This window comes from Dipodomys merriami, unplaced genomic scaffold, assembly GCF_024711535.1.
Source record: "Dipodomys merriami isolate MVZ:Mamm:240054 unplaced genomic scaffold, mDipMer1.0.p SCAF_130, whole genome shotgun sequence".
Taxonomy (NCBI): Eukaryota; Metazoa; Chordata; class Mammalia; order Rodentia; family Heteromyidae; genus Dipodomys; species Dipodomys merriami.
The window spans coordinates 472848-483562 of NW_027202605.1; the positions used below are offsets into that span (position 1 = coordinate 472848).

The 10715-nt window shown below is 37.5% G+C and overlaps 1 protein-coding gene across 1 annotated transcript; it reads right to left on the reverse strand.

The window, feature by feature from the left end:
• Window positions 1-3635: 3635 nt before the first annotated feature.
• On the reverse strand, window positions 3636-7457 carry LOC138824953 (zinc finger protein 157-like). The gene is made up of 5 exons (XM_070019347.1): window positions 7337-7457; window positions 6038-6127; window positions 5296-5396; window positions 4380-4722; window positions 3636-4297 (listed from the first exon to the last, which is right to left on the reverse strand). Exons 1-5 carry the CDS (start codon window positions 7455-7457, stop codon window positions 3636-3638), a joined length of 1317 nt encoding a protein of 438 aa, XP_069875448.1.
• Between the last annotated feature and the right edge of the window lie 3258 nt (window positions 7458-10715).

Here is a 10715-nt window from a genome sequence, read left to right on the forward strand (position 1 = left end):
TCACCCCTGGGAGTGACCTTGAAATAAAGTGCAATCAGAAAGGGAAAAACAACAAAAATGCTTAAACACATCTGAAGAGCTCAGATTGAAAAGAGGTTTTCTCCTACATATATGTGCACACAGCACAAGATCACAGTCTTCTCGTTCGAGTATATTGGTATTCTGGGACTTTAAACCATCACTACTTGATACTTCTTTTCTTATGATGCTGTTTCAATATACTGAAATATTTTGCCACATTTTATATGTTGAGATCTCTCTTTGAAGGTCTCATTCCGCACTTTACAGACGTGGACCACATTGTCCTGCATAGTATCTTGAACCTCTACAAGGACTTATGAACCAGTCAGAAACATAAAGGTCTGTGTATGTGGATTCACTTGACAAAAGAAACCAAAATATTCATACAATCTATCATTACCCTGGCTTATAAGACATTTCAATATCAACCACAATTGAGGACAATGACTATACTCTGGATGACTTTAGGCTTAAAAAAGAATGGTAACTTTTTTGCATGAGGGCCTAAAACCTATTTTACAAAATATCTTCCCTGGCCTTGGAGTTCTTTCTACTCCTGTCCCTGAGCTTTGGTAATAAAGGAACAAAAGTGTTGACAGTCTATCAACTTCATTCACAGCACTACTTGTGGGAAATTTGGTGATAATTGACCATAACACTTTTACAGCAATTCCTACCTAGTTTGCCTTTCAATTGTGATCTTTAACCCTCATACTCTTGAGCAAGTAAGAATCCCGATGTGAAGCACCAGTGCCCTGTTAGATCAGGAGATCTCAATTACTTGATCCAAACAGGACTCATGGTGTCCACATAACAGGATATAAAATTCATAACATCATATAGCCCTATGCAAAGGTCCTTTTGCAATCACTTAGTAAAGGACTGTTTACCTATCATTGGGTAAACCACACCCAAATTCTTCCACTAAATATTTGGAAGAATGTATTGGTTACACGTATCTTATTATTGGTCCTCAGGTTGAATTCAGGGGCAAAAATTTGTGAGGCTTCCTTTACCTTCTATGCCAGGTGCCCTTTTGGTATCACTGATTTTTCACCTTAGGGTCTTGCTTCTCTGCCTGGGCCTTTCAACACACTAATTTTATAATTACATATCACAAGTAGCAAAAAAGATAGGCACATATACCCAGAGCCATGCTTTTATTGGCTAAGATACCATTTCCATGGAGCTTTTGCATGGGATGGCCTACAAAACTATCTAATTTTAGCTTTCAGAGTAGTTAGGATTCCACACATGAGGGAGTGTAATTGCTCATTTTTAATTGCTGGTCTGAAATTAAAAGAGCAAAGGGTACTTTACCAATTCAGTGAGCATTAAGTCCCTTTAATTCTGAATTCAAGCAAAGTGTTGGCCAAATGATAATAACAAAAATAATACAAAACATTAATAAAATATGTTATCATCAGGCATACTTTTAATGAATATGGTATGTTGGTTCATAATTTGAGGTATATAACAGGCCTAGGTAGGACTCCAGTCTGTGAACCATCCCTTCTCAGAAAGCATACAGTTTGTAAACATGGGAGAATGAGCGATTTCCAAATGGATAGAGTGTGTGTGTGTGTGTGTGTGTGTGGTACAAATAGGAAGGCCAAGAGCACAGGTGCCTCCCAATCCCATTTTTTTAATAGGCCTCTGTAAATAAGCAGAAGGGTATGCCTGCGAAGGTGGCTCAGTGTTAGAGAACTTGCCATGCATGCATGAGGTCCTGGGTTGGATTCCCCAGCACCACATAAGCAAAAAGAAAAAACTTTTATGGAGGCCAAGATGAGAGAATCTCATCTTGAAGCCAGAGTTGGCTTCAACTCAGTTCCTGAGTTCAACACGTCATATTGGCACAAAAACATTCCTTCATGAAAGTGTGAAAGTAGAGCTCTTCAAGTAACCAAAAAGCTCTGGACATATCTAGAATGATGCGCTTATATAGGATCTGGAGTCTTGGACTTGGTTTATTAATTAAGCACTGTCTGATGTAACAAACATTTTTTTCTAAATGCTTCCAGGATATCTTTAATTACATAATATACAGTGGCATCTATCTTGGCTCTAGAAATTCTAATGTTAGGTCAAACTTTGGGTTTCTGTAAAAGAAAACAGTATATTTGTTGGAAGCCACATTATTTTAGATGGAATACTGGAGTCTATTACACAGCTAGCAGTCTGCAAGCAGCCTGTTGTAACAAAGACTTGCACTCCAGAAATACATTTAGACAGCTTGGAAACAGGACAGAAAGGGGGGGAGGGGAATAAAAACAACACCAAGAAACAAATCAGCACCAAGAGAGTGCTGAATTGGGACACTATGATGACCAGAGACAAGCGAGGAGACAGCACACGGGACATGATTACAGAGACATGTGGCATGGCATCTGGTGCCACTGCTGGGACAGCCTAAATAGGGCCTAAGCAGGAGGCAGGTCTACAGGAAATTCCCAGTCCCAGGCTATCAGTTTGAGTAATATATCAGCCAAATGCCCATGCCTGCTTGCTGGGATCCAGCCACACCCATCAGGTGGGTGGTAAGTGATGGATGGGTCATTTCCTTCCCCCTGCATGAAAACAAGATGCCAGACCCCACCATCTACCATGTGGCCAATAGGGCACCAGCCACACCTGACCTCCTTACTTAATATTATTGAATTAGTAAATCAATTTATAAAATGTTACATCCTCTATATCATTTTGTAAACATTCAAAAATTTTCTTTTTGTAAAAGCCATATTTCTTGAGCTCCACCTCTGAAACAATAATTCTCACATTCACCAATAATTAAACATTCTTCTTTTGAATAGATTATGTCTTCCTTCTTCCTCATTCCTTCCCTTCCTCTTTCCTTCTCTCACTTCCCTACTCCTTCCTTCCTTCCTCTCAGGGTCTAGAAGTGATGCTGTAGCTCAAGTGGCAGATGGTTTTATTTTTTTGTTAACTTCAATTTTTGTGAGAGATTGATCAATATCTTTGTGTGCTTGATTATTTCCCCTAATATCATATCTACTTTGGCCCTCTATGAGATAACATGGGTGTTTTATTATAGATAACTGGTGTTTTATTAGAGCTCACTCAGCAGAACAACTAAATGGGCTAAGAGTGAATCAATCACAAGTTTTTCATCACCAGTGATTAATTAAAGAAAAGTGCAAGCACTGAAGACACTTTGGGGTTCTCTTCCAAGACAAAATGCAGAGAGTCTAGTCTTTATTAATCCATCATATTTTTAAAATATATATTTTATCGTAAAGATACAGTATAGATTGGTTATACCATTATATGCGTTAGGTCATTAATACATTTTCTATTGAGCATTGTTACCCCTCCAAGAAAGACTTTAATACTGTTATGACTTTTTCTAGAAAACCTTTCCATTTTTTCTACATATGATTTTTCTCCTCTTTGTGTGTGAGGGTGTGTGTGTGTCTGTGTGTTTTATGTGTTCTGTGATGAACCCTGAGCTGTGTCTTGTAGTTGGGGGACTGCACATCTGCTATATCATAAGGTCTCTATCCTGTATTGGTTCTGTATTGCAATTTCAATTTTCTTACAGATCAAAGACTTTCCCCATTTGGTACAATCCTAAGTTATTTCATTTGTGTGAATCAACTTATGTGTGTTAAGCTAAGACCTCCAGGTCTTTCCAAATTGATCGCACTCATAAGGTTTCTCTCCTTGTGTTCTCTGATGGATGTTAAGGTTGGCCTTCCAGGTGAAAGAATTTCCATGTCTGCTACATACATAACATTTCTCTCTGGTGGGTTTTTTTTCTGATGGACAGAAAGGTGTATGTTCTGGTTGAAAGACTTTCTACATAGGTTACATTCATAAAATTTCTCTCCTGTGTGTGCTCTCTGGTGGATAGAAAGTTGTAGCTTCTCGCTGAAAATCTTTCCGCAAATATGACATTCAGAAGGTTTCTTTCCTGTGTGTATTATCTGATGGACATTGACGCTTGACTTCCAAGAGAAGGACTTTCCACACATGTTACATTCATAAGGTCTCTCTAATGTGTGTGTTTTCTGGTTCACAGTAAGGTTTCTTTTATGGATGAAAGACTTTCTACACAAGTTACTTTCATAAGGTTTCTCTCTAGTATGTGTTCTCTGGTGGACATTAAGATTTGATTTCTTGATGAAAGATTTTCCACACATCTTACATTCATAAGGTTTCTCTCCTGTGTGTGTTCTCTGGTGCAAAGTAAGATATGCCTTGCAGGAGAAAGACTTTCCACAAATGTTACATTCAAAAGGTTTCTCTTTTGTGTGTGTTCTCTGGTGGCGATAAAGCTTTGATTTCTCGGTGAAAGACTTTCGACACACGTTACATTCCTAAGGTTTCTCTAGTATGTGTTCTCTGGTGGCAAGTAAGGTTTGATTTCTTGGTGAAAGACTTTCCACAGTTGTTACATTCATAAGGTTTCTCTCCTGTGTGCGTACTCTGGTGGAGAGTAAGATATGCCTTCCAGGAGAAAGGCTTTCCACAAATGTTACAATCAAAAGGTTTTTCTTTTGTGTGTGTTCTCTGGTGGCGAGTAACGTGTGTCTTCCAGGTGAAAGACTTTCCACACATGTGACATTCATAAGGTTTCTCTCCTGTGTGTGTTCTCTGGTGTCTAGTAACATATTCCTTCCAGGAGAAAGACTTTCCACAAATGTTACATTCAAAAGTTTTCTCTTTTCTTTGTGTTCTCTGGTGAACAGTAAGCTTTGATTTATGGATGAAAGACTTTCCACAAAAGTTACATTCATAAGATTTCTCTCTAGTATGTGTTCTCTGATGGAGAGTAAGCTTTGATTTCTGGGTGAAAGATTTTCCACACTTGTTACATTCATAAGGTTTCTGTCCTGTGTGTGTTCTCTGGTGTCTAGTAAGGTATGACTTTCTTGTGAAAGATTTTCCACAAATGTTACATTCATAAGGTTTCTCTTTTGTGTGTGTTCTCTGGTGGACAGTAAGCTTTGATTTCTGGGTGAAAGTCTTTTGACACATGTTACATTCATAAGGTTTCTCTCCTGTGTGTGTTCTCTGAGGGACAATAGGGCATGTCTTCTCAGTGAAAGACTTTTCACACTGTTTACATTTGTCAACTACAGAAGACACATGAGGACTATATGCAGCACACATCTTACCGAGTTCGCTGAAAATACGCAAGCTCTGACAGCCAGTGACCTTTTCTATCCTTATCCATAAGGAGTTCGCATTATTCTTAATCAGTTCCGACTTCTGTATGGAGCTCAAATGAAAACTTCTTGTAAGTCTCACTTTTCCCTCCCCTTGGTTACTATTCAGGATTGCTACTTCAGAGAGATATTTATTGTACCTTTCCTGGCAGGTGCTAATCACATCCTCCATTTCTGGGACATCTAAAATGAATAATAGAAAAATAGACAAAAACATAAATGAGATCCATAAATTCCTTAATGTAAAGATATTTCCTCACATTCTGTTACAATATTTTCAAATTTCAAAGCATTGCTTTGTACAGACTATATATATTTCTCTGCAATGTAGTAATTAAGAAAGTAGTACTGACATTTTACAATGGAAAATAATGTTTTTCTGTATTTCAGATTTTTATATTTTTCTCAAGGAAATATTTACTCAAATTATTCATCTCCGTACTCTTAATGCTTCCATTCTGAATCTCCCTCTATGCCCAGCACCACTGATAAGAAATTGTCCTGATCCTATTTTCCTCCTACCTGCAAAATACTAGTTTAAAATAAAATGAGATTTCCTTACTACATTTCTTATTGTCTTCTTCACTTTATGAATAACTTCTCTACAGATAAAGAGAATTGCTAACATTTCCTACACTGGAACATCAAATTCAGTTTATCTCCACAAGAATTCTGGATTGACAATTCCTTGAGAAAAAGGATCACCTAATTCTCTTCCATACATGACTCAGGGCACTAGGAATACTATTGCTCTGTACAGCTCAAGATAAACAGACCCATTGGGCTCTGGACCCAACATCACTATTCAAGATGCTTTAACTCACATGTGAAATTCTCTTCTGAGCCTTCTCTCATCCATGGTTCTGCACCTTGCTCCAGCTTCACAATCAATATAGGTTTAGGAACACAGTGCCCTGTGAGTAAGAAATAGTGGAGAACTATTGCTCTTGCTGGGTCACCATTAATGTAATGTTGCAAATATCCTGTTCACTGGGTTGCTCCTAAATCTGGTTTCTCAATTGTTTTATTTTTGGGGGGTGGGATTGGTTGTGGGGCCTGAATTCTGAGCCTGGGAGCTGTTTCACACCTCCTAAGGTCAAGGCTAGCACTCTATCACTTGAGCCACAACGCCAATTCTGTCTTTTTTTTCCTTCTTTTTTGGTGCTGAGGAATCGAACACAGGGCCACAAGCATGCAATCACGGGGTGAACCACTGAGCCACCTTCCCAGCCCATGGTTTCTCAATTCTTAACAGCTCCATGGTGTACTTTCCCCCAGCTTTGGGTTTATTTTGCCAATGTGTGGCTTGGACTCAGCTCTTTTGCTCAAATCTAGCATTCTACTAGTTTGTGTCTTGGCTACATTTCTAGTTTTTGAATGGTTAATTGGAGATAAGAGTCTCATGTTCATTTTTCTACAGTTGCTGGCTTCAAACCAAAATCTTCAGATTTCAGCCTACAGAGTATCTAGGATTCCAAGCTTGAAGCAATGCAACTTATGTCAGGTTTGGCTTACAAATACACACTTTCACACTTTCAACTACTGACTTCCAGATAATACTGACAGTAGTAATGTATATTCTATCTAGAGTGTACATCCACATATAATAATCACCCCATGTCTGGGAAGTCAGTTTCCTGTTAGTGGATCATAGTTTAGAACTTTTGTCCAACTACTAATTTGCCTTCTTAAAGAATGAGAATAAAATTAGCTCTTGAGTTACACATAATGAAGTTGAAGTTTACCTTAGAAAGAAATGACACTTCCCATGGACTGGAATCTTTTTTTTTTAAAGCAAAATGTAATGGTCCAAAGGCTTACATTTCTAACCCTACATTTAGGAGGTAAGATCAGAAGAGGCAGGCTTGAAACCAACCTGGGCATGGAAATTCAGAATATACCCCAAAACAAAATCCAAAATGGAGTTGTGGCTCAAGCAGTAGTGTGAAAGGCAAACAACATCAAGCTCCCAGACCTGAATTTGGCTGGCTTTTATACTAGCAGTTTTTTTTTTTTTTTTTTTTACAACGGAATGGACTGGAATCTTATACCTAAATAACATAGTCAAATGTCTACAAAAATAAAAGCACTTGACCTTCCAAATAAAAGTGACCTTTGCTCACCCAAGGACAAGAAGTTGCTATAAGTCTCCAGGATTACATCTCTATGAAGGGTCCTCTGACCAGGATCCAGATCCTGCCACTCCTTCCAGGTGAAGTACACAGCCACATCATCAAATGACATCAGCTTCTGTAATGGCACATTTCCATCAGGAAATTAGACCTGGGTCATGAGAATTCCAATCTGGAATTTCATTATGCTGCAGGTATGCTTTTGTCTTACATAAAAGGTTTGCAGCTGGCTATGTTATCTTTTCACTGGGAAAATTAAATAGCAAATTAGAAATATTTGACAATACATAAGCCTGACCATTAAAATACACAAATGTGCAGGGCACTGGTGGCTTATGCCTGTAATCCTAGCTATTGAGGAGGATGAGGTCTGAGGATCAAGGTTCATGGCCAGCCCAGGCAGGAAAGTCCATGAGACTCTTATCTCCCATAAACCACCAGAAAACTGAAAGTAGCACTGTGACTCAAGTGATAGAGCACTCACTTTGACCTGAAGAGCTGAGGGACAATAACCAGGCCTACATTTCAAGCCCCAAGACCAATAAAAAGTTACAGATTCCCTAATGCATGCAAACACATTTATGCTGCTAGCAATAGAGACAAGATAAAAACTCTAAGGAGACAATAATCTGGCATAATGACATTTAGTCTAAGGTGGTGTCTAAAAAATTATATTATTATTTTTGATAAAATTTTAGTTCATAGCAGCATAACAATGAATTAAACAAATATTTTCTCAGCATTTACATTTACTGCTTCACCATAAATCCTATTTAGACCTTCTATTAGCAAGTACTCTCATAAGCAAGCAGAACACATTCAGGATATCACATGGTATACAGAACATAGAACATTACTAGATCAAAGAAAAGCAGTGTCCACATGAATATTAAAAAACAGTAACAGTTCTCGAGAAATTAGCTAATGATTTATTGGGCCCTTATAAGATTTGATTTAGTTCCCACATAAAAATATCCTAGGTTAACCATGTTTGGTTTAAATACTAAATATTGAAATGTTGTCATAGATACCCTGATATATCCTTCCTATGTAAAAAAGAACTGCTACCATGAAATTTTGTAAACTTTCTCCACATTCTACAATACAAAATATAGGTGGGAGGGGAATAAAATGTTCCTTGAGAAGATTTTCATTTTAATAGGCCTTCATGGAAGTTGGAGGCAAATTGATAGAGACTCAAGGAACACTCAAGATGACAAAAATGATAAATATGACCAAATGCTCAAATGTGTTAAATATTCCTGAGTCATTTCTCCAGTAGATCCCTAAAGATATATTTCTACTTTTGTTAGTTAATAGTGAAATTCCTCAGAGATCAAAATCAATTCCTGAGCAAACACCTGTGAGATTTTGCAACAAATGATATTTCTAATAGAGAAAACCTCATCACTGTATTATTTTTTTTTTAATCAAAACTACCTATCTTATACTGGCAGTGAATGAAAATATTTAAAAGTAGTGGTATGGAAAAACAAAACTGAGTACCACGACAAATGAAGTTTGACCAAAGATAACAGAATCAGGTGAAATCAAATTTTCTTGTAGTTTATAAGTTGGAGGAAGGATGTACTTTTCTGTATGGAACTCTGAAGTGGAGCTGAAAGGGGAAAAGGTTTAAGAGGTTGGAATTCCAGCCTGACAGCACTGAGAGATCTGAGAGCTAGCTGCAGAAGGCTTAAAAGGGAATTCTGGAGAGGGTTAAGAGACTGGAGTGCAGGCCTTTTCCTTACTGTTGGAAAGATAGCATCTGAAACTGAGCTGCTGTTCACCTTGAAGGCTAGGTAAGGTGAACTTCATGTCTGCATTTTCTCTGGGCGCCAGGCTTCTGTCTCAGGAGAATAAGGAAACATGTTTGCCTAACAACCTGTTGTGGCTCAGATTGTAAAATTAATATAGATACTTCGATTTTGCATGTTATCAATGGGAATCTTCCCTGTGTAAACTCAAGGAACTATGCTTGCTTACTGGCAACCAGAGACCAAGTGCCAGAGAGGCTTCAGAACCCTGGTTTCCCCTAAGTCTATCTGTTTATGTTTTTGTGTTTCTCTAATTTTCTGTGTTTTTGGAATCCTGTAGAACTCTCTAGGCAACAATTTTCCTATACAGTGGGTATGAAAAATGTCAATCTTAAGAGCCATGTCAGCAACATAAAGCTGATCACTAAGAAAAACTAGTTCCCAGATAGATCATTGAAGAAAAGAAAAAACTGAGAGATATATGGAGGAAAGAGAGAATGAGAAAAGTAAGAAAAAATGATTCAAATATAGATACAAAGAGAGAGAAAGAGAAAAATAACCAACACAAGTGAGTAGAAAACCAAAAGTAGAGAGAGATTATTGAGGAAAGAAATCTTGTGAGGATACTTTAGAAAACAAACAAGATTTTGAAAAAAGACCATAAAGTTTAGCAACAAATATAGCCTCAGCTTCAAGTAAGACCAAGACCATGAAGTAGTCCAAGAAGTATATATGGAGAGTAATTTAAGTACATATAGGTTAATCATTCCTTAAGAACACACGAAGGTGCTTATGACCACACTATTTCAGCAATTCCAGGAAAATTTCATTGAAATAGTTTAATGTTACTCATGAGAATGAGATCTGGTTGCAATCTACCCTTCACCTTCCATGAGATGGAACCTGCTCTGTGTCACTACATCACATAACAGGTATGACTACATGTTATGACAAGATGAAACCTAGACATTCTGAAGCCAATCTGAATTCAACTTAGAAAGAATATAACCATTTAATCTGCTAAACCTACAAGTAATCTTTATCTCCTAATCTACATGCCAAATTTTTCTGATTTATGAATACATTCCTGAGGCTGAATCTGTGTGGTTGGTATTGTTTGTTATTCTTGGAAATCTTTAGGTTCATATAGTGGAATGTAAAACAAATGAGAAAAAAAAAACTCACCAGAGATCCATTCATTCTGTCTTGCTGCTGACAATGAACAGAAGACTCTAGAAGCACGGCTGGGATATAAGGCAAATGACATATTCAGAAATGAATCTGTGAGATTTGGGGTCCAGAATTTTCTCTTGCAAACATGATACATGGACTGCCATACCATAAAGCTGTCTTAGAAGACTCTTTAATGTCCCAGGGAGAGCATTAAAGTGTCCAAGAAACACAAATGCAGTCCATTTCCTGACAGATAGATATTATTAAACCAACTAATTTCTATGTTTATGTACACATTCAATTTGAAAATATGAATGTTCCCTCAAATATTATTGAATACTTGAAAGCAAACACATATCACATTTCCACTAAAAGTATTTATTACTGAATATACTTCGGTATGTAGGAACTGCTTTTTTTAATACAAAGGTATCCTAGGA

What these genes read in the sequence shown, in the direction of transcription:
- LOC138824953 (XM_070019347.1), bottom strand. Translation starts at nt 7,457, where the DNA reads ATGTCATTTGATGATGTGGCTGTGTACTTCACCTGGAAGGAGTGGCAG. An exon ending in GTAACCAAGGGGAGGGAAAA is followed by an intron (nt 4,723 to 5,295) that starts GTGAGACTTACA and finishes ACTGTTCACCAG; the next exon opens with AGAACACAAAGAAAAGAGAA. An exon ending in TACTTGCCACCAGAGAACAC is followed by an intron (nt 4,298 to 4,379) that starts ATACTAGAGAAA and finishes ACCAGAGAACAC; the next exon opens with ACACAAAAGAGAAACCTTTT.